Here is a 27,942-nt window from a genome sequence, read left to right as displayed (position 1 = left end):
AGTAGGATCATGGACACCAGCTGCAACCTGCAAGTACTCTCTATATTAAATTCTTGACTCAAATTTGTTTAAATATGAAATTTATTCTCAAAAAATGTCTAGATACATGTAATATTTTAACAACAATTTAGGATGGGAGAGAGCTTGGTGCTGGTCTCCATGAACCACGATTCAGTCAAACTGCCTGGTCTCCGTTTGCAGGAACAGAAGGGCATCAAACCGCCGAAGGAGTTCCACGAGGGGTGCGCCGTGCGCATCGCCAGTCCGCTTGCTCCTAGGCCAATTGGGCCAGCCCATTAACAATACTCCGTACTAGCCTTGTTTCGAAAGTGAGGAAGAAAAAGTAAAATCTGTGGGCATCTTCGCGCCCATCGTATCTGAGCCCAACCGCGCTTCGCCTTGTCTTCGGTTTGCAAAAAGTGAAAATATAACCCAAATAGTCCAAAAACCATCTCCTCCGTCCTCGACTCCTCGCCCCACGGCCCACCACCAGATGGTCAGATCTGGCGGAAGCCACCGCCCCATCCTTCCTCTTCACCGGTTCGCGCCGCTTCCCCCTTCTTCGGCGCTCGCTGAACTTCTCCATCGATTCGTGGCCGGAGGTGCAGCTCCACAATCGCCGCCGCTCGCATCTGCTTCGTCGAACGAGGGGAGAGGGCTCCTCGTCTCGAGCAACCTGGCCAAGCCGTTACATCGCGCCTTCAGCCGCTGTGGCGCTCGCCCCAGTGCTCCATTCCAATACTGTAAGCTCCTCTCCCCTTGCCTTCTTGCCACGGCCTCTCCCCGTTCCACGTGGAGCTAGGATTAAGCGTGGGTATGCGGAGTTTTTTTTTGAGACTAAGCGTGCGTATGCGGAGTTAAAGGAAAATTTGGTCCACTTCAGTAAATAGACCTTCATGTTTATTATTGAACACAAAAGATAACGGTTCGCTAGATCAGACCTTTATGTTTATAATCTCGTCTTCTTCTATCAATGCGTCGAGATAAAAAGCTTTTTGTGTTTTTTTGGAAAAGAAGTTTACAATAGCAACAACAAATATGCAAATTTTTATATTATGTAGTGACATTACTTGAAAATTGCAAAGCTATCCCTTTTTTATTGTACTGTCTGATTCTCTGTTGCTTAGAAGCCAGAAAGGAGGCCTCATCCTTAGCTTCAACAAAGAAATCTCTCGCAATGAAAGTAACCAATCAATCATCCAAGAAAATGGTCAGAACTAAGGAGTAAGGATATACTAGTACACACACTATACATATACATTGACATCGAACTTTTTGTTTTGCAAAAAGTAATGGGTGTGCAACTCATGCCTCTTTTTTCTTTTCAAAAGGGGAAAATCCCTGGCCTCTGCATCAAGCGACGCACACAACCATATGTTTGTGCGAAGTTATAGAAGTCTTACAATTCACTGATCAGAGACCGTGGATACAAAAATGAGTCAGCGGAACAAGTTTAACATATCGCATCTATGCATCTAAAAGGCGACTAGTACACCGCCAGCCAGCTTGGCTGAAGATAATTCCGAGATAGATACCATCTCTAGACGGTTGCATCCAATATCCAAAAGTTCCCGCCGATGCGCAAGAAGTAGAAAGGACTAAAGATGAATCCAGTGTGTGGCTTTGAAGATAACCTGCAAAAAATGAAGAACTTTGGATCGATTAGAACAATATCATTTCTATAAATTCCAAATAGCCCCACAAAAAGACGAAACTCCCATCTGAATATGAGCTTTAAGTTTTTCTCAACCCCATTAAGCCAATTCCCAAACATATTAGTAATCGATGTCGGCGGAGGGACATTAAAAGCAATAAAACAATAATGCGCCAGACAACATGATCAAAAGGACAAGAGAGAAAAAGATACTGGATACTCTCGTTCATCTTACAACAGGTAAGATGAACGAACAAAGAGTAGATCTACCCATACTCCTTCATCTTACAACAGGTAAACCATGCAGGCTAAATTAAATTTTTTGAAAGCAATTAAACAAATAAACTCACACCAGGCATTTGGTACATCTGATAGTTCGGAAATAAATGGTGTTTACTGCCGATACATTTTCTGTAGTCTGTACTACCAATTAATGTTGCAAAATGCTACAGAAATTTCTCCACAGACCTTTGAAATTGTGAAATGAAAGTAAAAACCATGGGATTGGAGCTCTAGATAAGTTACTGGTCCGGTTACTGAATGGGATGATGATAACAATATGACCGGGAGTTGCCCTTTTCTTATCTCTCCCCATTGATTAATTGGCTAATGTGTTTATAGATTTGGCTTGACCTTTGACTGGTCAACCCTTTCATAGAAAAGAATGTAGGCCTGACACTCGAGTACTTCTTCTAAAGAGACTTTTTCGACTTTCTCGTCATTTGCAGAAAACCATGTGTCTGTGAGACCATGCTCCTGCCCAGTGCTATTTCCTCTTACATAAGAATAATTGTGCCCTTCAGACAATTTTGGCCCCTCATGTACAATAATAGCAACAAGACGATATATGTAATCTTCATTCGCTACACATCTGAAAATAAGAAGGAAAAAAATATGGATCAGAAATATATTTTTTTATTTTTATTTTTTGTGCTCCTAGAGGAATATATACTTCTATTACTTCTGGCCGTGTTATGTGCACCAAGATCTTATACCGTACTATGTGGGAGGGACTGTTGACAGCACAAGCATTAAGAAAGGATGGTTTGTTTAAATCAAACTGAATAAAAGTGTCAATACCTGGGGTCCATGTACTTTGTTATGTTAAGCATTTCCTGAATGCTCACATGTTCATCCAACTTTTCTGGCCTACCATGTCTAACATAGTCGAATCTCTTGAGCTGAATGGTTAGTAAAGTTGGTGCCTTCATAATGCGGATGTTCACTTTTGCAGCTCTGTACTTCTTCTCTTCCTCTTTATGTTTATCGTGGCTTTGTTCCATTTGATGTACGTCACCATTCAGCATCGGTAGCTTTCCTCTGTCCTGATTTGGTGTGCTTGTTTGTTGCTGATCTGGATGGCTGGATTGCTCATTCTGGTGTGCTGCACTGTCTGATTGTTGAGTATGGTCTTCATCAACTGTAGTATCTTTTTGGTTGGAAGATGCATTTCTAGCAGCAGCAGAACATTTCGTACAGTACCAATCATCGACCTCCCCACTGGCATATAAATCCAAGCAATCCTCTACTGATACATGCTCCTTCGATGGTATTGCCAGACTGAGATCAAGGACCTCGGGGGTAACTGAAGTATGCACACATTCTTTGCTGTATACATATTTAGCAACCTCGCCACGGAAAAGCGACTTCACCATTGTAGGTTCCTCCATATTTAAACCATCTAGGAAGGATCCGAGCAAATGGTTGCTGTCTTCTGTCACACCAACTTTGAAATCTGGGTACGTTGAGCTCATAACTGAGAATAGGTTTTCTATCATCAGCGTGCCTCCTGCACCATTGGCACCCCCAGTTGACTCTTCAAGGAGCTTTTTGAATTCCCAGAGAAGGGACCCTTCAGGAGGATTCTGTTCTAGCATTTTGATCCGCAGCTCACCGAGTGCTAGGAGGCCCTGCAACGCATTGAAGTAGCATGTGTTCCCTAGATTCTGCATCCCTCTGATCAAATGGCTGTCCCCATTCACAAAGCTCACCCCATCAACAGTGGCTGCAGTTACCTTTCCGTGGTTGTCATCCCTGTCAATTGCACCTGCAGCTTGCCACTGATCTGCAGGCTTAGCGCTGTTATTTTCAGCATTGTTATTTTGATGTGCTTCAGGGGCATTGTTCCTGGGCACACCTTCTACTGGCCACAACATGCTCTTCTCGATTCCACAATGCCATAGCAGTGCCCAGATGTGGGTTATGAGTTCCCCTCCTGACTCAAGGCAGTTCTTGTGTGCCGTTGCATTCCAACTTGGGGCAATGTGTACCAATAAATCTGCCCATACCCCAGCCAGGATCTCCCAACGACTTTCTTCATCTTCACGCATGAGTTCTTTGGCCAGTTTTGCACCCTTTTGCACTATATTTATGTTCTCCTTTGAATTGGTGGTGTGCTGGGGAAGTGTGTCACCTTTGTCAACGAGTGTCTTGTACCTCTTCTCTAGCGAGTCAGAGTTTTTCAGAATCCGACGAGCATCCTTCACAGTTTCTTGGAATATCATCTTGGGCACAAGAAAGCTGTCTGGGAGCAAGTCAGGCTTTGAAATCAGAAGATATGCACAATACCGTGACAAGCTATTTGCAACTGTATATCTAGTCTTTAGGTCACCATCAAGCATATTTTCATTCACCAGATATGGTCCAGGAGAGCAGCAGCAACAGTGGCAGAAACTTGTCAGGTATGACAACGCATTTAGCGGGAACCCTGGGTTTGTCAAGTCAATGTAACGTTCCTGTGCAAACTTGATCTCGCAGAGGCTGGTCGCAATATGCCACACCAAGATGATATGAGAGGATGTTGGTAGCTCAAAGCATGCCCATCTGTACTGATCTCTTGATTCAGCCAAGAGTGATGGAATGACATCGAGCAAATGAGCACGTGTCAGGTCCATGGAGCGTAGTGTCACCAGGATTGCGGGCTTTACACATTCTGGAATACCGATTGGTTCACTGAGTTTTGCCCCCTCATCCTTCTTTGGAATTGCCCCCGTACAAAATTTTCGCATGAAGTTCCAGGCTGATGGGCTGTCATCATATGACTGCAAGAAAGCGTATTGGTCAAGGACCCCATGCCACCGACTGTCAGCAATCTTAGATGTGAAAAACGAACCTATAAAATTCTCTGTAAAGTAATTCCTCACATAACTCCTGTTCCACCGTACATACGTGGACGCAAGCAGTAATCTTGCCCAATCGGACAGATAATACGCGGCCATCTCCCAGACCTCCTTGAACACTGTGAACAGCATGAAGATCAATGTGATGACCATATCGACATTGACACCGTTTATCACATGAGAAACTTCATCCTTGTGGGTCTTGTAGACACGTAGGATGTCCACAAAGAGCCAGCAGGCAACGGCAAAGGTTGCAGCAGACAGAATGAAACTCAAGTGGAGCGAAAGAAACCCTGTCCAGAAGACCATAGGGTAGCGGGTGTTGAAGTAGTCATTGAGGAATGACATCTCCAGCTCCATAACCATAAATGCTCGCTTGGCTTCTTCCCGTATGATTCTCAACATGATTAGATTTTTTGTGATGGGAACACTGTCTTTATGCAGTGACATATCTTCAAGCCTACACCGGAGCAGCCTGGACAAGGAGAAGGCGAGTGACAAATCCTTAAACTTGTCTCCCTGGGTGCTGCCGGTTTGTAGCAGCGCACCGTCACATTGCCATATCTTGTCAAGTGTGATTAGTGAGTACGGGGAAGGCTTGATCAGGGGCTTGGCCGGTCTTGTACCATTTTCCCTTTGAGGCTGAGCGCTAGTACTGTTAACCTTAGCAGCTTGGGTCTTATGTCGTGCCTTAGCCCTAGCAGCCTTAGCTTTAGCTTTTGCCTGAATCCGGGTTTCTTCTGGGTTAGTATCCATATGCAGGACGTACCGAGGCTTCTTCAATACAATGTGCTGCCTTGTTTCCCCATAGACCAAGTATCTGTATCCTTCCATAGTGTCTGCTTTGCAGTCCTCAAGTTTGAAGTTTTCACATTGTGTATCAGTCCGCATGTACTCTGAAACTAGTTGGGAGCTCTTGCCATGCCAGACAGACTTGAATGCCATTTGGCGTGCTACCATCCTGTATTTGCTCCTCAGTATCTGTAGACACCAGAGCGACCAAAGAGGATAAACGAACATGGAACCACGTGTTTTGTTCAAGAAAGCCACTCCTAGAAGCTTCACCACATTCTTCCATTCAATAAAACGTCGCCCATCTTTGTCTTGAATGCCATACCCAGAGATGAAGTCGCTGCTGTGACGGAAACCAACCAGCACTATGGCCCATACTGGGAACAACTGATTCTTGAACGGCGCTATTTGCATGGCTCCCATGACGTACAACACTATAGAGTCAGAGACACTGTCAACAATGCTCAAGATGGCCTTGATGATGCTGCTGTGGAAACCGCTACGAAATATGTCCAGTATGGACATCCCAAGGAATAGCACCGTGGAGACTACCACCAGGAGTTCGATGCGGAACAAGATGTAAGTATTCTCCGTTGGCATGGTGAATATGGATTTGACTAAAGACGTAGCGTTCACCATTTCTTGAAGTTTCACTCTTGGTACTTGATGTCAGTTGTCTGTGCCGTCTTCCCAGCTGCAAGCTACACATATCCGGATGTTACTAACAGCTAAAAGGGAGGTAAAGCTAACACAGTTATCAATCTAGCTTGACCAAAACCATGTTCAAATTTTTCTTTGTTTAAATGGCATTTATTGATGAATATCTGAAAAAGAACTTCCGTACCATCATGTTTTATATGATTTTCACTAACCAGTACAAAGTAGTCAGAACTGTGTATTATAATCACAGTGATCATATCTGAACCGCTAGTTAGGAAGTATATGTAGAATCAGTGAAAGTACCAGTCTAGTTTGTCGAGTCCTAAAAAAAGACCGTCAAAAGCAGCTTTTGCCTGATATGAAGGGACATTAGAGTGGGGCGGTGCACGAGTGCGCACGGTGATCCTTGCTTGATTTACTCTGAGTTAGTTTTTTTTGGGTGCTGATTGATTGAACAGAAGCTAGCTGGCCATGGCCTGCCTTGCCATGGGCGTGCCGATCAGCGCCATGAAATTGAGCCGCTGCTCTACCAGCCAATTTTTGTGCCTCCTTGTTCAATTTTCCAAACCCTCGACAACCAAGCTACATCTGCTCATAAAAAGCCTTAGTTGCGGTGGCGGCTGCATACGGTTCATATTCTTGATCTTTTTCTCCCTTTTTTTGTTATACGAGATGGTTCTTTCGTTGTTTTTCACAGTTCTCATCTGTGTCTAGCTTTCTCAGTAGTTGCTCTCTGAAGTTTTGATTTTGGATGGGAATTCATGGAAGAAGGTGATGACACCAAGATAGATCACATCTATAATGGGAATCTCTGATGTTTTCTGTTCCCAAGCCAAATTGAATTCTTTCCTCTATTTGTGCTTTCTTCTGTTTTTTCTTTCTGTTACTATTTCTTTTGTTTGTGTTCATGATTCCAGTATTTTTCATTCTGGGCACTGTGTCACATGGACTTGATTGGCTACTGATGATGCATGAAAATGCACGAATTATTGGATTGTTACATGGCGATCATTAAACATTGTCACTACCACTGAGGCAGCTTATTCTTTGCCACCGTTACCACTGTCCCCAAATCTAAAAGTACACGACTCTTGCTTCCCCCTACTTTCACCTGTAACCCTTGTTGAAATCTTTCCCACAGTTTTCGGTCAAAAAAATGTTGTTTGTAGTGGTCGTGATAGAGTTTTATCTGGACAAATGACAATGATGGTGTTAAATATACTTTGCAGTTTTTAGCTATGAAATAAACTTACGATCGGAGTCATTTGCATCCAATCCACTGTTACCACTGTCCCCAGTTCTAAAAGTACATGACCTGTTAACTAGAAAAAGATGGATTCTAGAAAATCCCACAAAAAACAGAGTTTTAATAGAGTAATAAATCAGAGCCGTCGTTATCTTTGTAATGAACGTGGGCCTCCAGATACCTCATGGTCTAACACAACCTGCTCCCCGAGACAAAACGCCCAGCCCTGGCCTTCTAGATCTCGAGCAGCCACTTGAGATGCCTCCTCCGCTGGCCATGGCGCCCCCAACTTAATAAGCGCGGCGGCAGGACGTGCTGCAGGATCCTCAGCGGATAAGCTCGTGTACCCATGATCCAATGGATGGAGCACACTATCATATTGTGTATGATCAGTTAGCCTCCAGTACGACCTCAGCCTGCAGTACCATCTCTCGTGCTCAACTTCCCTTCCAGGTTCGCTGGTCCTTCACATAAGTAACCCAAGCGTCCACAGTTTCCATGTCATGGCTATAATCTGTACATACTTCTGCTGTTATGCTACAATTGCTTAGTCTATGAATTAGTATTTGGTTGAATAGTTCAACCTGAATGGGACAAGTCAATGTGTTGTTTTGTGGAGAGTTTCAACATTTGAGTTTAGTATCAGTGCATTAAAATTAATTACTGATGGTTGTACCTTTGTCTTGTTCCCAACCTGTTTGGGGGTTTACTGAATATTATTTTGAATAATTTGACATGAGTTTGCTGCATATGTAAGTACAAGTTCATGACGTTAGGTATTACCAGTTCTTTCAACCTCTCGTTTTGAACAGTAAGTGGTGCATTGACGCTATTTTGACGAGAAGGATAGGTGCTAACATGATTCAACCATGAAACGGGAAACATCAAGGTTAAGTGGAAAAGTTTTATTATCCAGATGTCTGAATTGGAAATGGTTTCATTTGTAGATACCGAATTAGATGATACAATGTTTAGGTGTGTTTTTTGTAATCTGGCTGTCTCTTAGTGCTTAAGAGTCTGGTTTTGGGCTAATAATTTAAATGTTATGGATGATAGTATTTGCCTCTCGCTGGACTTTGTTGTAGGTCACTGAAGATAGAAAAAGATAGGAAACTGTTGATTCTGATCTGGGAAGAGAAGAAAAGGATACGAAATACTAGTGATGCGATCATGTTAAAGCAAAATCTCGGGAAAATAAAATCTGGGAGAAGTACCGATGAATTGCTTGTATATCGATGAATGGCGAAGTACATACCTGGAACCAGAAGTGATCCGATGTCCGGAGCAAAACAACTGCACAGCTTTCTTGACGATGGGAAGTACTCTGCATACACTGCTTGACTGCCTTCTTGGCGATGAGTAGTAGTAACACGGTTCATACGAAGTCCATGTAGTTTTGTCATAGTATAACAAACCAATAATTGCAGACGTTACCATTAATAACATTAATATTGGTTTGAGGAAGTCCTTTGTCAGATCTTGAGTTTTCTACTAATATTATATTGTTGTCGGCTTGTCAGTTAGTTTGAATGTTCTTGGAACTGGCTTGGTGACTTGGAGTCGTCGCTGGTGTGAAAAAAGCCATGGAACTGGCTTGTGACTTGGAGTCGTCGCGGGTGTGAAAAAGCCATTGACGACACGTGATGGTGGAGTCGTCGCACCGAAGCTTTCAAAGTCGTCGCCCAGTCGTGAAGCGCTCGCTCTCTGACGTGAGCCGCTTTGAATTGCATGTTGTATCGAAATTCCGAAATATACCCAACTACCCGTGGGATCTTCCAAGTCACCGAGTTCCAACAACAACATTCCAACTGGCCGACAACGACGTGGGAAGAACACGGCCTAAGAAAAGGACTATGTATGTCAGGTCAATAATATATTTAATTTGATTGATTCCAATGATCCTATGACAAAATTAGGAGGAGACCGTCTTCCTGCTAGGAGGCAGTCGAGCGGTGCGCAGCGCAGAGTACTTACGGCCATCACCAGCGAGCTGCGCGTGCAGTCGGTTTGCTCAGGACATCGAATCACTCCTGGAACCAGCCATCCAGGTATACCCTTCGCGATTCAGCGACAGAGCATAAATCATTATGGGTACACTTCTGAGAGTTTGCTTTACAGGATTGCATCACTCGCAGTTGAGGCCTTCTTTTTTACTATCTCCCAGGAAGGACTCCACTTCTGGTTTTGGAAAAAAGAACAGAAAAATGGAAAACAGCTTTTTCCATTCCTGAGCTTCTGGTTAACCCCCGGCCTTTCAGAGGGCTCCTTGCGGACTCGTTAGGTAATCATTTCTTACTATCAATCATATCCACCGTACTCCTTTCAAAAATTATATTTAACTAGCTATAGATGTGATTCCATAAACATATATGCCAGCTATTCACGCAGGTTGCGCATTCGGTCGTGACCGAAATTTCGGTCTTGTAATTTCGTTTTTTAATTCAGTGTGAAATGTGAGAACCGAAACTGTGGAGCTGTGCTACCAGAAATTCATTTAAGTGGGTGACCAGCTCCAAAACACGTGATTTAGTACAAATTTGGCAACATTTTGCCTATATTTCATATTCTGACATAATATCAAATTGACAACTATGAATATATAGCAGTTCAACATAGTCATTCATTATTTTGAATAAGATTCATCAATCTTAGGCCAATCAATCAGAATAAAAGCCTCAAAGGAGGACACACTTGATGTCTTACATGTCACTAGCACATGATACTTGTTACTCGAATTGTTATATCATTTGCTAGTGACCATGGCGGCATACTCAGCATCGTTAACCTCCTTGGGGCGTGGTCATGGAGCCCCACCTCTCTCTCCCAGCTCTCGGGTCATTTCTCTCCGGGGAAAACCCCATATTAGGCTCCTTGGTCGGGCGACAGTGGTGTATTTCAAATCATTTCCTTGTTGGAGGTGTCGTCTTCCAGTTTCTTGTAGTATGCGGGTGTCTGCCATAGTTACTGGACTCACAGTGATCGCGCGAGTTGCTGGGATGTTGATGGGTGGATGAGAGAATGGATCTCGTGACAACGAACAAGCTGCATTTTGTGCTAGCCTGTGTGCTAGTTTCTGTTCTGTTAATTACCTTCTGTTGCGTTTAATACACTAAACTTGTGTGTGTTCTTGTTAGCCTAAGGTGGCAATTATGTGTGGACGTACGTGGGTGAACTCGGGTGTATGCCGTTATCTTCTGATAGTGGAATCCGATCGTATGTTTTAAAAAAAAAGTTACTGGATTCACAATTCGCTAGGTTCGCGATTTGGATTTGCGGTTCGCCATTCGGAACTTCTTACGACTTGAGTTCGATGGGTGGTACGCATATCTGGTTCGCGAATCGGAGATAGGGTTCGAATCCGGTATTTTGATTCGTGGTCGGACAAGACATTTCGGTCCAGTCCAGTGCAAAACCCAACCTTCTCCCGATCCCGTGTCTTCCCCCAATCTCTCCCAAGACCGCCGCCACATCGCTGCTGCTGCCCGTTGCCACAACTGCTCCACGCCGCCGCCGCTGCTCGTCGCCACAGTTGCTCCCTGCCGCCGGTAGCTACAGCTGCTGCGCGCTCGCTGGCTGCTACTCCCTGCCGCCGCTCGCCCCAGCTGCTGTGCACCGCTGCGGCTGCTCGCCCGCCGTTCGCCGCTGCTCTGCGCTCGCGGCTGCTGTTGTGCGCCCGCGGAGGTCAATGACGGCGACGGGGTCAGGGAGCTCAACGATGACGGGGTAGCGGATGTAGGGCCTTCTTCCTGAACCTCGCCATGGTCCTCCTCCTGCCTCCTCGTCATGGTCTTATTCCTCCTCTCCATGGCGTTCTTGGCACTGGGCCGAGCCAGCCCGAGCAAAAACTGCTCGTCGGCACTTCGGGCAGAACAAGGCTTGGCTCGCCGGCGGCCAGCTCGGACCGAGCCCGACCGGCATCCACCCTGAGATGCGGGATAGGAAAAGTTGGGCTCATGTGGCTAGTTATTTAGATTATTATTGAGATTCGAAGGGGTTATGTGCAAAGTAGAGTTAAATGTCTGCTCAGAAATCTCAGGTCTGATCCATGCTACTCGTTTTTTTTATGAAACAAAGTACAGACGCACGCGCTCATAACACGCGCACACATTCATCCCTATGAACGCACGCACGCACACCTTACCCCTATGAGCACCTTCGAGAGACTGGTTCGGCACATCATCTTGAGATTGACGAAGTCACACAGGCGCCTCGTAGTCGACGGGTACGCCACTCCCACTGAAAGCACAACGCCGGTTAGGTCTTGAAATAAATCCAAGGAAATGCGAACACCCATGTCAAGTCGGAGACTTGAACCTGGGTGAGTTGGTTCCACCACAAGAAACCAACCACCCGAGCTACGCTATGTTCGCTACTCGTAGTTTATCTGACAGCACACATCGCAAGTTTCTAGATTTTCATTGAATTCCAGTTTTTGCTGCATATTTCGCCTTGATAATATTCGACTTTAGTTGAGATGCTGATAACCCCCAAGTGCAGTGATTAGTTGTAGAATTATTCAAATGTGGAAATGAATTTCAAATTATAGGAACAAGTAGGTAAAACTGTTATCCTCTCAAGCTATATATGCCACGTTATATAACCGTGTATGCACGCACTTCAAAGAGAGAGCATTTATGATTTTAGTTCAGGTAACATGAGCAGTTCAAAGCAACCGAAAGCAACTCCATAAGCAGGTAAAAATGCAAGCTATGTAAACGAGGTTACGAGAGAGGGAGAGGGAGGGGAGTGGGTGGGGGGAGAGAGGTATCCGAAGGGAATAAACGTTCTAGGCAATTTGCTAGTAGTAGCGAAGCAGTTGACTTTAAATGATCGGTCAAGATAAATGCTTTATGGACAAGTCCAAAAGTGATGCAAACAATGCACTTTCGTGTTCTACCTGTACTTAGCAAGTTAGCATCCCCATTGTCACTTAAGGACACATAACGTGGGTAGACAAGGCGTCATTCGTTAAGTACTTTGGACTTTGTTATTCTCGTCACGGGTATAAGTATTTGTTTACTTGTAGAGTGGAACCATAATTAGGCACACGTAAATCCATGAAAATGCACCTGTTGTGATTATATCCAAATACTGAGTCCACCAGCAAAGGAAATATTAAGGCAACTGAGTAATCAGATCATTTGGTAAGTTTTAAGGCCCCATCCCGCCAACCACCAGACACACACGGACGTAAATCCAAGATCTGGAAACGCGGTTCCTAGTCACGCCGGTGGTCCCTCATCAATTCGTTAAGGCATATAGTGCAGTCCTTATGTGATCTTTTTTTTAAGGAAAGCTTTAGGTCATCAGAGTTATTGTCATTTAATTGAATAAGAGTATGTACGAATTGAAAAGAAAAAAGAAGTGATCATCTAAAGCTATCTACCCAGGTTTTGAATCCTTGGTATTTCTTTCTTTTTGCCCTATGAAAGACGAGGTTCATTTCGTCCTTAAAAAGCCTTTTACATCTATAGAGTGAGGGCCGAATTCCATTGAAAATATAATCATTGTGGGTCTTCCAAATGAACCAAGTGACAAGTGTGGAGATTTCCATGTGGAATGGGAGTTTAATCTCTTGTCTGATAGCTTCAAGATTTCTCATGGACTGTGTTCTGAGGTGTAAATAATGGGCAGATATATCTCCAGCATGAAACTGCAAATTTGCAGTGAAAGAACAAGTGGTCTCTTGTTTCAAGGTGTGGCTGATTGCAGAGCACACATGTATAGTCAAGAAGATGAAAGCTTTTCTTTTGCAACATGACTCGGGTGTTAAGTCTGTCAATAAAGAGGAGCCACATGAAGAACTTGTGCTTGAGTTGGTTACAGGATGACCAAATCCATCTGATTGTCTGTGGGATCTCCTTATGTATGCGCGCACTCATACACTAACATAAAAGAGTAACATAGAAATTAAGGTACTACTCAAACATGACATAGAAATGTAATAAATCATGGGAAAATAATTCATAGCACCAAGCACCAAACATCATGTTTGTTAATGGATTATGGAGCGTTGTTGATGGAGATGGAGAGGTGGCAGCCTCAGTGCAGGAGAGGGATGCGGCGACGGCAGGGAAGGCCGGCACTGACCTCTTTTTGTTTTCTTCCTTGTACTTCCTAGTTCCTACAAGGTTGTAGATAGATTTACAATCAATGAGTTTTCCAATCAATGATTCCACCACTGAATCTTGGTCATCCAATCCATATATAACCCTTTGATCTAAGGGCCCTTGGGCAATTATAGAGCCTTTTTAGTCTTCGTTATCCTAATGAGTCCATATGATCAAGCACATTCAAATCCATGAAGGAAAGAGTGACGGTCACTCCCGTCACCTCCACTTTCAGACTTCTATAATGGCAGTTTTTGGTAAATAATGACGATCTGAACGCCCAGGAGGCATACAAAGTCCGTTTTGGACGTTCAAATATGCGTTGGAAAACCATGGACATGAGTAACAACTTTCATGCTATGACTTTTTCCGTTTGAGTGCATCTTAATTAGGGGTAAATCTGACAAACTCTAAGAACTGGCCGTGTAGAGACAGATTTAGATCTGATGGGTTCGTTTCATGGAAAATAAAAATTTTCCTACGAGAAGTGCGGAAGAAACCGAAGATCATATCTACTAGATGTAAGTAACGAGCGGAATTATGAGCATTATACCCTCGTAGACCACGAAGCGTTACGATCACGGGATCGTTGTTGGCGTAGTGGAACTTTCGATGAGATCAATCTCAGTGCCGAACCGACGGCACCTCCTTGGTATCCACATGTTCAGCTTTACGTCGTCTCCTCCTTCTTGATCCAGCAAGCGAGGGGAAGAATATCCTGAACTTTTCCGAAACCCTGAAACAGCTTTTCCATATATAAATCTTTATCTCCGGACAATTCCAAAGCTCCTCGTGATGTCCTATATCCCATCCGAGGCTCCGAATCATAATTCGATATCACCATCTTTTATCTCATCAAACCCTAGCGACATTAAGCTTTAAGTGTGTGACCCTACGGGTTCGAGAACATGTGGGCATGACCGAGACACCTCTCCAATCAATAACCAATAGCGGGACCTGAATGTTCATAATAGTTCCCACATATTCCACGAAGATCTCATTGGCTGAACCACGATGTCGAGAATTCAATTAATCCGGTATCCAAGTCCCTTTGCCTCGCGATATATTACTTGCCCAAGATTTGATCGTCGGTATCACCATACCTAGTTCAATCTCGTTACCGGCAAGTTCTCTTTACTCGTACCGTAATATAAGATCCTGTGACTAAACACATTAGTCACATGCTTGCAAGCTCATTAGGATGTTATATTACCGAGAGGGCCCAGAGATATCTCTCCATCACATGGAGTGACAAATCCCACTCTTGATCCATACAACCCAACAAGCACTTTCCAAGATATCTGAAGAACACCTTTATGATCACCCAGTTACGAGATGACGGTTGATGTCCAGAGATATCTCTCCGTCACATGAAGTGACAAATCCCACTCTTGATCCATACAACCCAACAAGCACCTTCCGAGATATCTGAAGAACACCTTTATGATCACCCAGTTACAAGATGACAGTTGATGTCCACAAAGTATTCTTCTGGTACTAGGGAGTGGCATAATCTCATGGTCTAAGGAAATGATACTTGACATAATGAAAGTATTAGCAATTTAAACTTAAGTGACACGATCAAAAGCTATGCTTAGGTTTGGGTCTGTCCATCATATCATTCTCCTAATGATATGACCTCGTTAATAAATGACAACACATGTCTATGGTTATGAAACCTTAACCATCTTTTAATCAACGAGCTAATCTAGTAGAGGCGTATTAGGGACACCGTATTTGTTTATTTATCCACACATGTATTTAGTTTCCTGTCAATACAATTATAGCATGGATAATAAACATTTATCAAGAACAAGGAAATATGATAATAACAAATTTTATTATTGCCTCTATGCCATATTTCCAACAAGATCAACTCAGCATTCCACCACACTTTGAAGTATCCAAGGTATCCATCCAATTTCCAGAAAGTTCCGAACATCAAAGGGGAATACAAGAACTCATGAATTCCTTACAACTATGGTTAGTCCTAAAAAAATTAAAAATTGGTAAACATCAAAGAAAACGTGCTATTAAACTTAAAAGGAATAGATATGTTTTCGATTAGGATCTCTGATGAACCATAAACATAGTTTTGGGACTTATGTGCATTTTCAAAGATATAGGACTAACTTGGCACCTTTTTAGGACCCCAGATGCATTTTACTCAATACATTATAATGCTGCAAAGAAAAAATGAATTTAAAATTTCATTGAAAATTTCCATCCTTATGTAGTGTAAGTACAGGCCGGGATTTTCCGCTTACCATGATTACCGCAAATCCTGGTCCCCTGAAAAAAAGGATCCCGGTAGCCTAAACCTTGGTCTGAATAGCTATTCAATGTTTATGAGACATCTTTAGGCATGATGCATTGAGAGTGCACATTGGTATTCTCTCGTATCTTTAACTAATGGACTAATTTATGTCTGTTTTAGCAGACGAAACGCCTCGACTATCCATACTAAGATCAATTATTGCCCATCGCTATTGTTGAATCCCTGAATTTGCCGGCCAAGATGTTTGTTGTAACGGTTGCAAAAGCAATCTTCTTCACCATGAAAAGGCTTTTCCAGCTTGACAATGCCAGTAATTTGGCCAGCGTGGAGCTGTGGGTGGTGATGACGACGCTCCTTCTGGTGGTCAGGTTCCTTATCGATTTCTCTGGGCCGTGGTACTCCAATAGGTTCACGTTTGCCACGGTTCAAATTATTGAGCTTCTAAACTACAACATGGTGCACTACACCTTGGGGCTCATGCAGCTCTCATCGGCAAGGGTAAACGACTACTTCCAGGTTTGGGCGGTGCTCATGGTCACACTTCAATACAGTGTCAAGATTGGCCGCCCATATGGCAGGTCCAAGCGGATCCCACTTCTCGATCTCATGTCCTCCGTTTGGGCAGCCAATCTGCTACGTGTACAGACTGTTCTCCTCCTCCAGATTCCTCTCTGGTTCGTTTGGTCAGCCAATGCAGCCCGTATCATCACATATTTCCTCTTCTCCGACATGTCCGTGACCCGCAACGATGAGAATGTGAGGCTGGTTTGCGACTACATGAGGTATGAGCACACACACTCTGACACCGCCAACACTGACAGTATGAGCGGGTACAAGTACTTGGTATTTGGGGAAGATCGACAGGAGATGAAACTTGACCTTGCGAAGTTCACACTTATGCTTGATATGGAGCACCCGAAGCTTATTACTGTGGAGAAAATATGGGGGCTTCACGACAGCGGGTTGCTGGGCAGAACTGCTGACCCTGACGACCAATTGAAGGACGTGTGCCTTTCGTTTGCCCTGTACAAGCTGCTACACCGTCGGTTCTACGACCTTCCAATACATGAGGCCCAGCAGGACAAGACAAAGAAGCTCGTTTTCGAGGGCATTTTGAAGGACAAGGATGACGATTACGAGAGGGTGTTTCGCGTCACAGGAGTGGAGCTGTCCTTCCTCCAAGATTTATATCACAGCAAGCACGCTCAGCTCTTTGTGAGGGGATTTCCTTTCCCTAGTCTGTGCCTCTCTCTGGTCTTGGTCGCGGTTACAGGGTACATTGCATATCCTGTTCATCAGATACATAACCGGATTGACTCAGCAGTCCTCAACAGAAATAGGATTACTCATGGAGCGTTTATCACTTATATTATTGTTGGTCTCATCATTGCCAAAGAGATCGCGGAAATCATCATGTATGTGTTCTCACAGTGGACCAAAATCCACATGATCTGCATGCACATCAAGCATCCAAAATTTGGGCAGTTTTGGCTTGTCGTGAAGGCAATGAGATGTATGTTCTGGTTGATCAGGAAGGGCAAGTGGAAACACCAGATCCGTCAATACAACCTTCTGATTTCATCTCGTCCACGGAAGCACATCATGGCCAACTTATTTCCTCGAAGCATCAAACTGGAGTCACAGGTAAAGAACGCGATATTCGAGTCATTCAAGGGTCTAAATTTTCTAGACCCAAGACCCAAAACTAATAATGGTCTAGATCAGAATCCAGTAAGGTTGGAGGCCTATTTTTCTTACGCCTTCGGGTCAAAAGGTGACCTTATGCAGCAGCTTGAATGGGCCATTGACCTGGAGGCTGACACCCACAGGATACTGGTCTGGCATATCGCAACCTGCCTCTGTGAGATCAATCTCTCCGATAACGCCTACGGGCGTAAGACTTTCTGGATGAAACCAAGGCCGTTTGTCAACAGGTCAAGAGCCCCCGAAGGTGTGTGGGACCACTACATCACTGCTTCCAGCTTATCGAACTACTGCGGGTACCTGCTTGTCAAGGAACTAGTGCCTGATACCGGCCTAGTTGTCCAAAAGGTGTTTCACGAGGTACGTCTGGAAACCAACCGTGCAACATCCAAACTCGGCATGTTCATGTCCTTGTTTGATATATATGACAGTCTTATGGTGAAAGCTAAAAAGAATGAAAAGCCCAAGGAAGAGGAGTCCCTGCAAGTGCCCCAAACTTTGGGAGACGACTCCCTAATCACTGAGCAAGTGGCTGGGCAAGATGACGAGGGAGGAGATTACCCTGCCGATGCTCTAGTCAATGAGGAAGACCCTGAGAACGATGTCGATGGTGACGGTGAAGATGAAGAAGACACCATAATCATGATGGGCACAAGACTCGGGAAGCAGCTGATGGATAGGTATGAAGCAGACAGGATAGGCCTCTGGGCAGACTTGGCAAAGTTCTGGACGGGTTTCCTCCTCCACTTGGCTGCTAACACTGGAGCAATGAAGCACAGGATGCATCTCGCCGGGAACGGGGAGCTCATAACACACCTGTGGGCTCTGCTGTCTCATGCCGGCATTCTTGGCGGCAGCCATGTGGAGCATCTCTTAGACCCGGTGAACCTCGCCAACATCAACACTGCCAACAGAGATATGACTGACCCGACTAGGTACCCAACCTTTGTTAATTAATTAATCAATCGAGGGTGATTGATGCTTGGTTCATTCGATCGTGCCAATTCCAAATTGGGTTCTTATTTCATCTGAAGCATGGTTTCGCCGACTGGAAGTATGATTTTTGTTTGTGCGGCCACAGTTCTGGTGGAGTGGTGGTTGATGTAATTTGCTTCAATGTCCGTTGGTTGGTCGCTTCCCGGTGCATGTGTTCGTTGTTTTTTTTTCTGAGGAAGCATGTGTTCGTTGTTGGATTTGCTTTAATGTGGTGGTTTATTTCCCTCCCTCGTACTGTTACGGCCTGATGAGCATTGTGTTTGTTATCTTGTGTTATCAATACTGTACTCGTCTGATTTTCGTAAGCAAAGTGGAACCCTGCCTGCGCTTAATTCATGGTGGTCATGATATGACACCATTTCATATCCAAGCATTTTTAGGTTATTTTATTTTACTTTTTGAAAAGAAAAAGGAAGGAATCATATGGCTATCCGGTTTATAAACTTGCAACATGAATGTCACCTTATATGTGTGAGATGATGCAAATACCTACTAGACTACTAGTGTGTATTATGAATTTTACACCTTCTATTAGTTTGATGTGTGCTCATCATGTTTAATTTGCATACCCTTATTAGTTATTTGTAAGATTAGTCTTGAAACAAGTTGATTTTGCATGTTAATTATAATTGTGTGTTTCCAGGCGTTTCACTAACTACTTCTAAATGTTATTCACATGTTCATATGGCTGTGTGCATCGATTGATGCAGAGACCGGAGACTCCACCCCTTTTCGAAAAAAAGTTATTCACATGTTCATCGACTACTTTTTGTCATGAATATATTCTTAATCGGCTTCTTAGTCACCGCTATTATTTGTGACTTTTTTATGTGTGTAATGTCTGTTTATTTCGTTTCCAGTCCGACAGCTCTCTGCTACCATATTCAAACATATTCTGTTGGCGACCGAACACACACTTTTGAACAGCCAAACATAACTTATTTGATGCCCCTCGTGGAATTAGAAAGGCATGGAAAATCAATAATGACACAGCTTGGCATGGATGCTCGCATTTATGTGGATTTAACCGGTGCCATTCTTTCACTGGTACTCTAGTAGATGATGTGCGCGTCAGCGAGGCGGGCTCATGGGGGTAGGGATCCGACCTGGATAACTGCAAGCCGCCATGCTCGAAGGAAGGTCACTGTACATGCCGGGGGAACATTCTCTCACCTTACAAAGGTGGACGCTAAAGCTGCAACTGGCCTTCTTCGTGCTGCCGCCGAGCGGTAGGGTGAACATCAGCGTACCAAGACATTTCCTCAAACAGCTTGTGTGCGGCGTCCTACTGAGCACCGGCGCACACCAAAGCTGAGATGTCGGGTGCCATCGGGCTGGTCCGGGCGTCTCCAACCAACAATGTGGTATAGGTAGCAGCACTATTAGTCGCGCCACACGCAGGAGCAAACATCACAGCTTTGGCGCCGACGTCAGAGCATTCCGTCGAACACCTGCTGGGTAACGGCGAGACCTCCGCAGGGGCAAGAGCGGTCGATAACACGTCCTCCACGAGCAGTGGAGCGCCTATGTGGTACGGATAGCACTGTCGTCGGGGCCGGGACAAAAGGTCCAACAGGTTGCAAGTATCCGTGTGACCCGGCGGTGGATCGAGTGCACGATGCGCGGCAATGGCGGCCAGGTGTGCAACGGTGTAGGCACAGAAGCAGGCTGCAGAACCACCTCCACTTGATGGAAGTCGCTCGAACGGTGCCTCCAATTACCTTGATCTGGAGGCGTGTCCGTGGTCGGAGCGACGGCTGGCCAGGCCAGGCATGTCGGATGTTTGAGATAGCAGCAACCACCATAGACAACGAGCTCGGCTTGCCTAAGTGCAAGGTATGCTGCATGGATCGATAATGAAACAGGTTGAAGGAAACCTGCATGGATCAGAAGAAATTATGATCTGCATTTGGTATGATGCTGCTTCAGATAGGAATTTGCTTTGTCGGACTGGGGATAATTTAGCATGCAGCAGATCCTCAAGTTTTGTGGCAATGTCATTGTTGGTTATTTCTACTAGTTGTAGCAGTTGCCAAACGCTCACTGAAGATCTCAATCCTACCACTGACGTCGGATGGCAGGGACCAGGCAGGGCGTAGCGGAGAGAACTTCAGACGTGTAGTTCAAGTTGATTTTTCGGTAGAGACCGTAGAGAACTTCAGATGTGTGATTTTAGTGGACCATACTCTGGTTTACCTGAGATATCATCAGTTAAGACATGGAGAGATTGCCGTGCCTTCACTTGAATATGGAGCAGATTTGGTGGCTCATTCTAAAAACTATTCATGTTCTGGCAGATTCTATTCAAGGAGCGGGGGTGCAGGTCTTGGCGTTCTGCTCTCACCTCTCCTCCCTGCTGAGAACGGGCTAATGGCTCATACCGAACTCACGAAAGATTTCAAACACAAAAGCGATCACGTGAACGAAGCTTTGCTCATACAGACCGTGCGGACTGGAGCAATTCGCCAGGACTGAACCAGAGGGGTGTAACTGCAAAATGTGCGAAACTGGCAGGTGGGGCCGGCTCTAAGTGTCCTTCTCTTAGCTTAAGACCAGATAACACCGCTGTGACCCACGGAGAAGCAAATCAGACAGCGTGGGTCCCACAAAATTGCCACGTCAGATCATCCTTATCTCGCGAGCCTGACCAGGACACCGGGTCATCCTTATCATCCTTATCTCGCGGGCCCGACACACACTGATGAAGCTCGCCGCCGCCGCCACTCCCCACGGTCCCCGACCGCGGTCGTCGTCGCCACCGCTTCCCATCTTCTCGTCGACACGCCCGATCGAACCGCGTCGGCCGCTTCCCATCCGCACGCCGGCACAACCGAACCAGGGTCGCCGCCGCCGCTCCGCACGGTGGCCGCCGCAGCTCTCCACTGTCGCCGCACTCGAGGTAATCATGTCTAGCCCCTGCCAGCCGCGCATTGGACCTTGAAATTAGGCATTTAGGATTCCAATTTCCCCCAAATTTATGATTTGGTAGGAACCCTAGGTCGGTCCGAAACCAAAATTGAGCTCGAGTGCCTTGCAGAAAGATGGGGCGACGCGGATTTACGGATGACGGTGGCACCTCTATGATGTCCTGGCTCCTGGATTCGGCTGGGAGCAGCTCAAATGGCAGTGTGGACAAGGTGAATCGATTCAATTTGCAACAGTTTATCGATTTGATTTTCTTTGGTCGTTTTGTTTATGTCCGTGAGCTCATGTAGTAGTATTGGAATTGTATGTAGCACAATTTGGGCTACTTCGACCCAGACTACCTCGTGGAGCATGAGTTTGATGATGAAGAGGAGCGAGCCCCTCTTCGGCATGGATAGAATGGGGAAGAAGAGGGCCAGAATGTTGTATTGATGAAGGAGATTCGCTTGCTGAAATCAATGGTGACAGAAGAAGAGAGGAAGAGCAAAAAGTTTTATGAAGTGATGATAAATCATGAATTTGAGTTCGCTTTCCAGGACGAATTGGTAGAGGAGTTAGAAAGCAAGATTGTTGAAGAGAAAAAGGAGAATGAAGCCTTGATGCGTGAGGTGCTAGAAGGCAAGAAGAAGATGGAAGATGTGGAAGTGTTTGCCGTGGCATGCTTCAGTGTTGCAATAACTCTATGTGCTGTGTTGTTTTGCCTCTTCAAGAAGATGTAGCTTATTGTAGTGAGTGGTCCCTTAGTGGTCCCTGTCACAGGGCGCTTTAACTTTGTTTGCACCTTATCTGCATGGCCATATGCATGAGACTGTTTCGTTCGTTCGTTGTAGGGCGCCCTTCGTTGTATGCATGAGAGTGTAATGTTTGTTGTTTGTATGTATGAAACATTTGAAATGGCATGATTGGAGAAACTGCATCGTTGCAAATACGGACAAATACAGGGGAGCAAACAGGGTTAACATAGCATAGCATCGTACTAACATTGTACCATGCATTTGGAGTTTTTTAGTCTGAGTACAAACCAAAATATACAGGGGCTACCGAATATATAGGGGTTAAGAGCTACTACACTGGACAAGTTGCTAATTAAAGATAAGACGTTCGTTGACGCTTGTACCCCGCCCTTGTCTCCATCTTCCTCCCTAGTTGCTGCCGCTATACCAGGTGATGCCCCCTCCTAGTACCACGAATACCGCGGCACCAGCAATAGCTCCCGTGCAAGATAGATCGTTGGTGATGTCGATGGGACGACCAATGTAGGCCAGACGGAAACGGCGTCCGTTGACATTAGCGTACAAGGTGATGCGCTCGTCGGTAGCGAGACAAGCGGCTCGCGAAATGGCAGAACCTGAAGAATCCACCTACAAGTACAAATTGCCGCCCAGAGAGACGCCCGCGCGCAAGCTTGTTGGGGCACACCGAATTGCATTCTAGCTTAGCACCACAGACAGTGCCGCAGCGGCAACGGTGACAACCAAAGGGGAGCTAGGGGTTTCCACCCGGACAAGGGAGCCCTCGATGTTGAGCACAGCAGCTAAGCTGAGCTTCGACATTGAGGTACCTGATAGGGGCTTGGTGTCGGTGGCTAACTCGATGATGGCGTTGGCATGCTCGATGATGACAGCGACGGTGTGCTCAATGACGGCGGCCGTGTGCTTGAGGACGGCGGCGGCGTGGTCGAGGTAGAACCGTCGGCCTTGCTGAGCTGCGCGGAGTTCGACCATCGCAAGGGGCCCGCGCACTAGAGTAGCCGAGTCGCGGCCACGGAGCTCCGATGCCGTCGGAATGGGGCGTGAAAGAGGCGGTGCAAGGGACGGCAATGAGAGGGTACGAACGGAGTGCGTGTTGGGCGCGACAACGAGAAGGTGGAGCCAAGGCATGGACTGGAGCGGCATGGCTTTCGGGGGCTTTCGGTCGGTGGTTGGCAAGCTCAATGGAGAAGGATGCTAGGGTTTAGAATGGAGAGTTTTGGGGGATGAGGGTGAGGTCGGAGAAGGGGGCGCAGGGGAGAAGGTGGCGGGCCTGAGAAGGAGAGGTTGACTTCTTTGTCCGAAGCTTGTTAAAAAAGACTAAGGAAAGGAAAAAAAAAGGGGAAAAAAATGCCCCTGGACCAGTGCGCGAATGGAGAGGCGCCTGGCCCAATTTTTAATCGCGGGCGGGGAACGAACTCGGGTCGCACGGGATAGAGAGAGGGTGAAAGGGCATTTCGATCCCTAATGAGTTTTGGTGTTAATGACAACTTAATAGTTGGACTAACCGTATGCTAAGTGTTTTCAGAAAGTATATAGAATCAAGCAATGCGGTTCGTTGCCCTCAAAGGAAAGAAGCGTAGAAGGATTTACGGCTTTTTGTTTATATTGAATCGTAGGAAAATCCGTACTATAAAGAGGGAGTCCATCTGGGAAGGCTTGGGTGAATCAATTTCACGTACACACAACCACCAAATTGCACCCACCAGATAGCCTCAATCCCACCCATGAAGAATAGCTAAAACCTGTCATTTAACCAAAGGGATTCTGCCTGTGTTCATTCCAGGGCGGCAGTACCGCCCTGCCCAGGCCAGTAGTACCGCTCGCCGTAGTACCGCCCCGATACCGCACTAGTGCTTTGTGGTAGAAACACGCTACTGACATATAGCGGCACTGGCATGGTACCGGTGCTGCACTACCGCTCGCGGTAGTACCGCTTGAGCAAGCGGTACTACCGCCCTGTGCAGAAACAACACATAACGGGCAGAAATCGTGGACTCCTATAAAAGGGGGTCTTCGTCCCCAACGGTTTCTATTCCCATTTCTGCAAGCGTTCTTCACCTCCAAACTTTCAAATCTCGAGATCTCTCTCCCTAGTGCTTCCCTCTAGCTAATACTTTGAGGAAGGGTTGAGAAGAGCTCGATCTAGGGTTTCACCAAATGAAAAGTTGATTCTCCTCGTTTTCTTGGTGGATTTTGTTACTCTTGGGATTTTGGGATCCCTAACCGGAAGCTGTCTCTTCAAGCACTCCAATCTTGCGAGGAGGTGTTTGAAGATTTGGGAAGGAGCATCCAATTGAGTTGTGGATTTGTGCCCTTCTCCTTGTTTGTAAAGGTTTGGCAGTCGCTTTCAACCCCCCCCCTCTAGTCGACCATACCGATCTTTCAATAGGTATCAGAGCCTTGTCTCTTAATTAGGGCTTTACCGCTCTTAAGAGTATGGCCGGCGGTGATGAGGAACCCACCGTGAAACCCCAAGAAACCGAGGTGATAGATGATAATGCTCCACTAACTTTTAAATCCATCAAATTGCTTTTGGATAGTATGAAAAAAGTTATTCTAAATAGTGTGGACAAAAAGATTAGTGAGCACCTACCTAACAAAGCCTCTTCGTCTACTACCGAGCCTTCCTATGTCAAGCCACCAAGTGCGGTGGATTTGACTAAGGAAGATTCGGATGCCGAAGCCCGTAACAAGGCTAAGGCTAGCGAAGAGAGTGCTACCAAATCCCAAGGTAGGGGTGGTTATGGGTTGTACAGTGAGGTGGCACCTCCACCTCAATATAATCATCGCCACCATAATTTTCCACCTACGTATAATCAAGGTGAACCCCCCATGCTAACCTCTACTAATTACGTTGATTGGTTTCATTCCATGAGGACTCACTTCAAGAGCATATCAACGGAGTTGTGGAGAATTGTTGAAGAAGGTTATTTTGTTCATGATCCAAAGAACTTGTCACCAAGAGAGTATGTGGACAATCAACTCAATGAGCATGCCATTGGAATACTCCTAAAGGCTCTACCCTTGGAGTATAGAACATTTGTCCGTGGTGTTGATTCCGCTAGAGATGCTTGGAAGCTCATTGATGACCACTTTGACAACAATGAGAGTGTTAGGAAGTCAAAGTTTGAAGTGGTCATCAACGAGTGCAAAAACTTCTTCATGAAGGATGGAGAGGTTCCAGATGAGCTTTATAGGAGAGTCATCACCCTTGGAGCCAAGATGAAGGACCTCGGAAGTCGTGATATCAATGATGAATGGCTCAAGCGTCTATTCATAGAGGCCATCTCCCCACACCGAGAGGTTCATGCCGCAATGATTAGGCAAAGAATGGACTACTATAGCTTGACACCAAGTTAAGTGATGGGAGAGTTTGTAGCTATGGATATTCTCAAGAAGACCTCCGAGGACAACCTCATTCGAGCCAAGTTTCTCTCACAAAGCTCAAACCTTGCATTGAAGGCCAACGTGACTTCCACCCCAACACCAAGTGAAGCACCCAACAAGAAGAAGTTGAGGTCACGGAAGAAAATTGCAACTATGAGTTCAATGATCACATGGCTCTTTCGGCTCAAGCTTTTTGGAAGAACAAGAAGTTTGTCAAGTCCAACTCCTTCAACCCCAACAACTACTACAACAAGGGAGCTTCTAGCTCCAAACCCAAAGGTCAAAAATCTCGTAAATGTTATAATTGTGGTAACAATGACCATTTCGTTGCAGATTGTATCTATGAGAGAAGGGAGGAGAATGGTGGTCGTCTCATCCTTAAAGGAAAGACCAAGCCCTCCTTCAACAAAAAGTCAACGAAGAAGAGACAACCAAGAATGCTTATTGTTTAAGAAAAATATACTTCGGGTCATGAAGATGATGATGAGGAAGAGACCACGGAGAGGGCAAACATTGTCATTGCTCCTACACTTCCATCTCTCTTCGACACCCCCAATGAGAACAAGAATCGCTCACCCAAGTGCCTTATGGACAAGACCTCTTCGGTAATCTCTCCTCCCACCAAGCATGTCATTCCTAAGAGTTTATCTCTATTTGATTGTGTGGAGGAGAGTAGTGTTGTTGAGAATAGCATGAATGAGTTCGAGATCTTCATGACAAGCTTGGAAGGTGAGACCAAAAAGAGGTTTGAGGACCTCTTGAAAAAACTAGGTGAAGCTCAAGCTACTATTGAAGAACATGATGAGCTCATGGATGAAAAGGTAAGACTTGAGTGCGTTGCCGCTCATGAGATTGTGGAGCTTAATGAAGCTCTTAAGGAAGAACAAGTAAATAGGGAAGCAATTGAGGAGTCACTTTCTAAGGAACTTGCTAAAGTTAAAGATTCATATGATAATGCTATTTCTCTTGCTCATGAGTACTTGGGTAAGATATGTGAAGTTGAGGATGGTCATAGGAATCTCCTTGAGGACTTTGATAAACTTGGAAAGGATCACAAGTCCTTAACTAGTAAGTACAAGTCTCTCAAAGAGTTTTGTGATCATCTTCTATATTCTCTTGTTAAGGAATTAATCTCTAATGATAAAGATGCTTCAACTAACCCTTGTTGTAAGCATACATCTATGATTGAGGAGAATGCTAAGTTGAAGGCCCAACTTGAAAAGGGCCTAGCCACTTGCTTCCAGGGTGAGAAGAACCTTCATGATCTTTTGAATGATCATAAAATAGCCTTTGGATTGGAGGTAATTGGGTACAACCCCAATGAGAATAGCAACAACAAGAAGAAGGCCAAGGCACCTCCCCACACTAATGCTTATTTTGTGAAGGAAAGGAAGGCGGCCAAGGAGAAGCCAAAGAACAAGAAAGGTGACAAGGCCACCTATGATAATAGTGCCGGGGATTTCAATCCCTCATATCTTCTTTGTAGTACTAATGATGGACATGTTTATGCCAAATTTGTTGGTTCTCCTTATGAATATGTTCATTGGTCTATTTGGGTTCCTAAGACCCTTGTTGCTAACGCTAAAGGACCCATTCAAAGATGGGTATCTAAAACCAAAGCTTAAACTTGTAGGAGGTTGCTTCCGGTGGATCTTCATGGATAGTGGATAGTGGATGCACTAATCATATGACCGGGAGCAAAGAATTGCTTGTGGACGCCAAAATGAGTACATCAAGGTCCAAGCAAGTTACATTTGGAGATTCTTCACAATCAACGGTATTGGGACTAGGCAAGATTGTCATCTTTCCGGATACATCCATTGAGAATGTCATGCTTGTTGAGTCCCTTTCATACAATTTACTTTACTTTCGGTACTTTAACTTGCACTTATGGGTTTTATTCCTTCTTTGGCACAATTAGTGGGACCCTTTTGTGCAGCAAGACTTTTAATGTAGCCTTTGTTGGATATGTGAAAAATGATCTCTATGTGGTAGATTTCGGTAAGAAACCCACTAGAGAAGAAACATGTCTAATGGCTAAAGTAGATGTGGGTTGGCTATGGCATCGCCGTCTAGCCCATGTTAATATGAGATCTTTGCAAAGCCTTCTCAAAGGTGAGCATGTGCTAGAACTAACCAATGTTTCATTTAATAAATACCGTGTGTGTAGTGATTGTATTGAAGGAAAGTTACATGAGAAGTCACATCACCACAAGACAATTATCACATCAACGAGGCCCTTGGAGCTCCTTCATATGGATCTCTTCGGTCCTCCTACATATGATAGTCTTGGTGGTAAGAAATATTGTTTGATTATTG

The 27,942-nt window shown here is 45.1% G+C and overlaps 2 protein-coding genes and 1 non-coding gene across 13 annotated transcripts; 2 read left to right on the top strand and 1 right to left on the bottom strand.

Annotated features, from left to right (window-relative positions):
- Positions 1-443: 443 nt before the first annotated feature.
- On the top strand, positions 444-27,275 carry LOC100836057. 9 transcript variants are annotated; one of them, XM_024463349.1, is made up of 4 exons: positions 444-743; positions 9,388-9,519; positions 9,590-9,752; positions 16,022-18,924. In XM_024463349.1, the coding sequence occupies exon 4, from the start codon at positions 16,100-16,102 to the stop codon at positions 18,518-18,520; it is 2,421 nt and encodes an 806-aa protein (XP_024319117.1). In that variant the 5' UTR covers positions 444-743; positions 9,388-9,519; positions 9,590-9,752; positions 16,022-16,099; the 3' UTR covers positions 18,521-18,924. The 9 variants fall into 9 exon arrangements, 4 of the variants coding, with proteins under 4 accessions (XP_024319117.1, XP_024319115.1, XP_024319116.1 ...); XR_002966301.1 differs by lacking the exon at positions 16,022-18,924 and adding an exon at positions 27,257-27,275 and having other exon boundaries at positions 446-743; XR_002966299.1 differs by lacking the exon at positions 16,022-18,924 and adding an exon at positions 10,226-11,522 and having other exon boundaries at positions 446-743.
- On the bottom strand, positions 1,234-8,866 carry LOC100836368. Of its 3 annotated transcripts, none has more exons than XR_001407895.2 (4): positions 8,727-8,866; positions 2,735-6,266; positions 2,123-2,525; positions 1,234-1,634 (listed from the first exon to the last, which is right to left on the bottom strand). XR_001407895.2 is itself a non-coding variant. In XM_024463344.1 (4 exons), exons 2-4 carry the CDS (start codon positions 6,202-6,204, stop codon positions 1,599-1,601), a joined length of 3,744 nt encoding a protein of 1,247 aa, XP_024319112.1. In that variant the 5' UTR covers positions 6,205-6,266; positions 8,727-8,866; the 3' UTR covers positions 1,234-1,598. The 3 variants fall into 3 exon arrangements, 2 of the variants coding, with proteins under 2 accessions (XP_024319112.1, XP_024319113.1); XM_024463344.1 differs by having other exon boundaries at positions 2,288-2,525; XM_024463345.1 differs by lacking the exon at positions 2,123-2,525.
- LOC112269065 lies at positions 7,420-7,493 on the top strand. The gene has a single exon (XR_002960652.1). It is a non-coding gene; the product is annotated as a small nucleolar RNA Z267 (small nucleolar RNA).
- Positions 27,276-27,942: the final 667 nt, after the last annotated feature.

Source organism: Brachypodium distachyon, chromosome 4 (assembly GCF_000005505.3).
Source record: "Brachypodium distachyon strain Bd21 chromosome 4, Brachypodium_distachyon_v3.0, whole genome shotgun sequence".
Lineage (NCBI taxonomy): Eukaryota > Viridiplantae > Streptophyta > Magnoliopsida > Poales > Poaceae > Brachypodium > Brachypodium distachyon.
Note: the sequence above shows the minus strand (reverse complement) of the source record. Positions and strands in the feature narration are given on the sequence as shown.

What these genes read in the sequence shown, in the direction of transcription:
- LOC100836368 (XM_024463344.1), bottom strand. Translation starts at nt 6,204, where the DNA reads ATGGTGAACGCTACGTCTTTAGTCAAATCCATATTCACCATGCCAACG. An exon ending in ACAAAGTACATGGACCCCAG is followed by an intron (nt 2,526 to 2,734) that starts GTATTGACACTT and finishes TCTTATTTTCAG; the next exon opens with ATGTGTAGCGAATGAAGATT. An exon ending in AAAGGGTTGACCAGTCAAAG is followed by an intron (nt 1,635 to 2,287) that starts GTCAAGCCAAAT and finishes CATTTTTTGCAG; the next exon opens with GTTATCTTCAAAGCCACACA.
- LOC100836057 (XM_024463349.1), top strand. Translation starts at nt 16,100, where the DNA reads ATGTTTGTTGTAACGGTTGCAAAAGCAATCTTCTTCACCATGAAAAGG.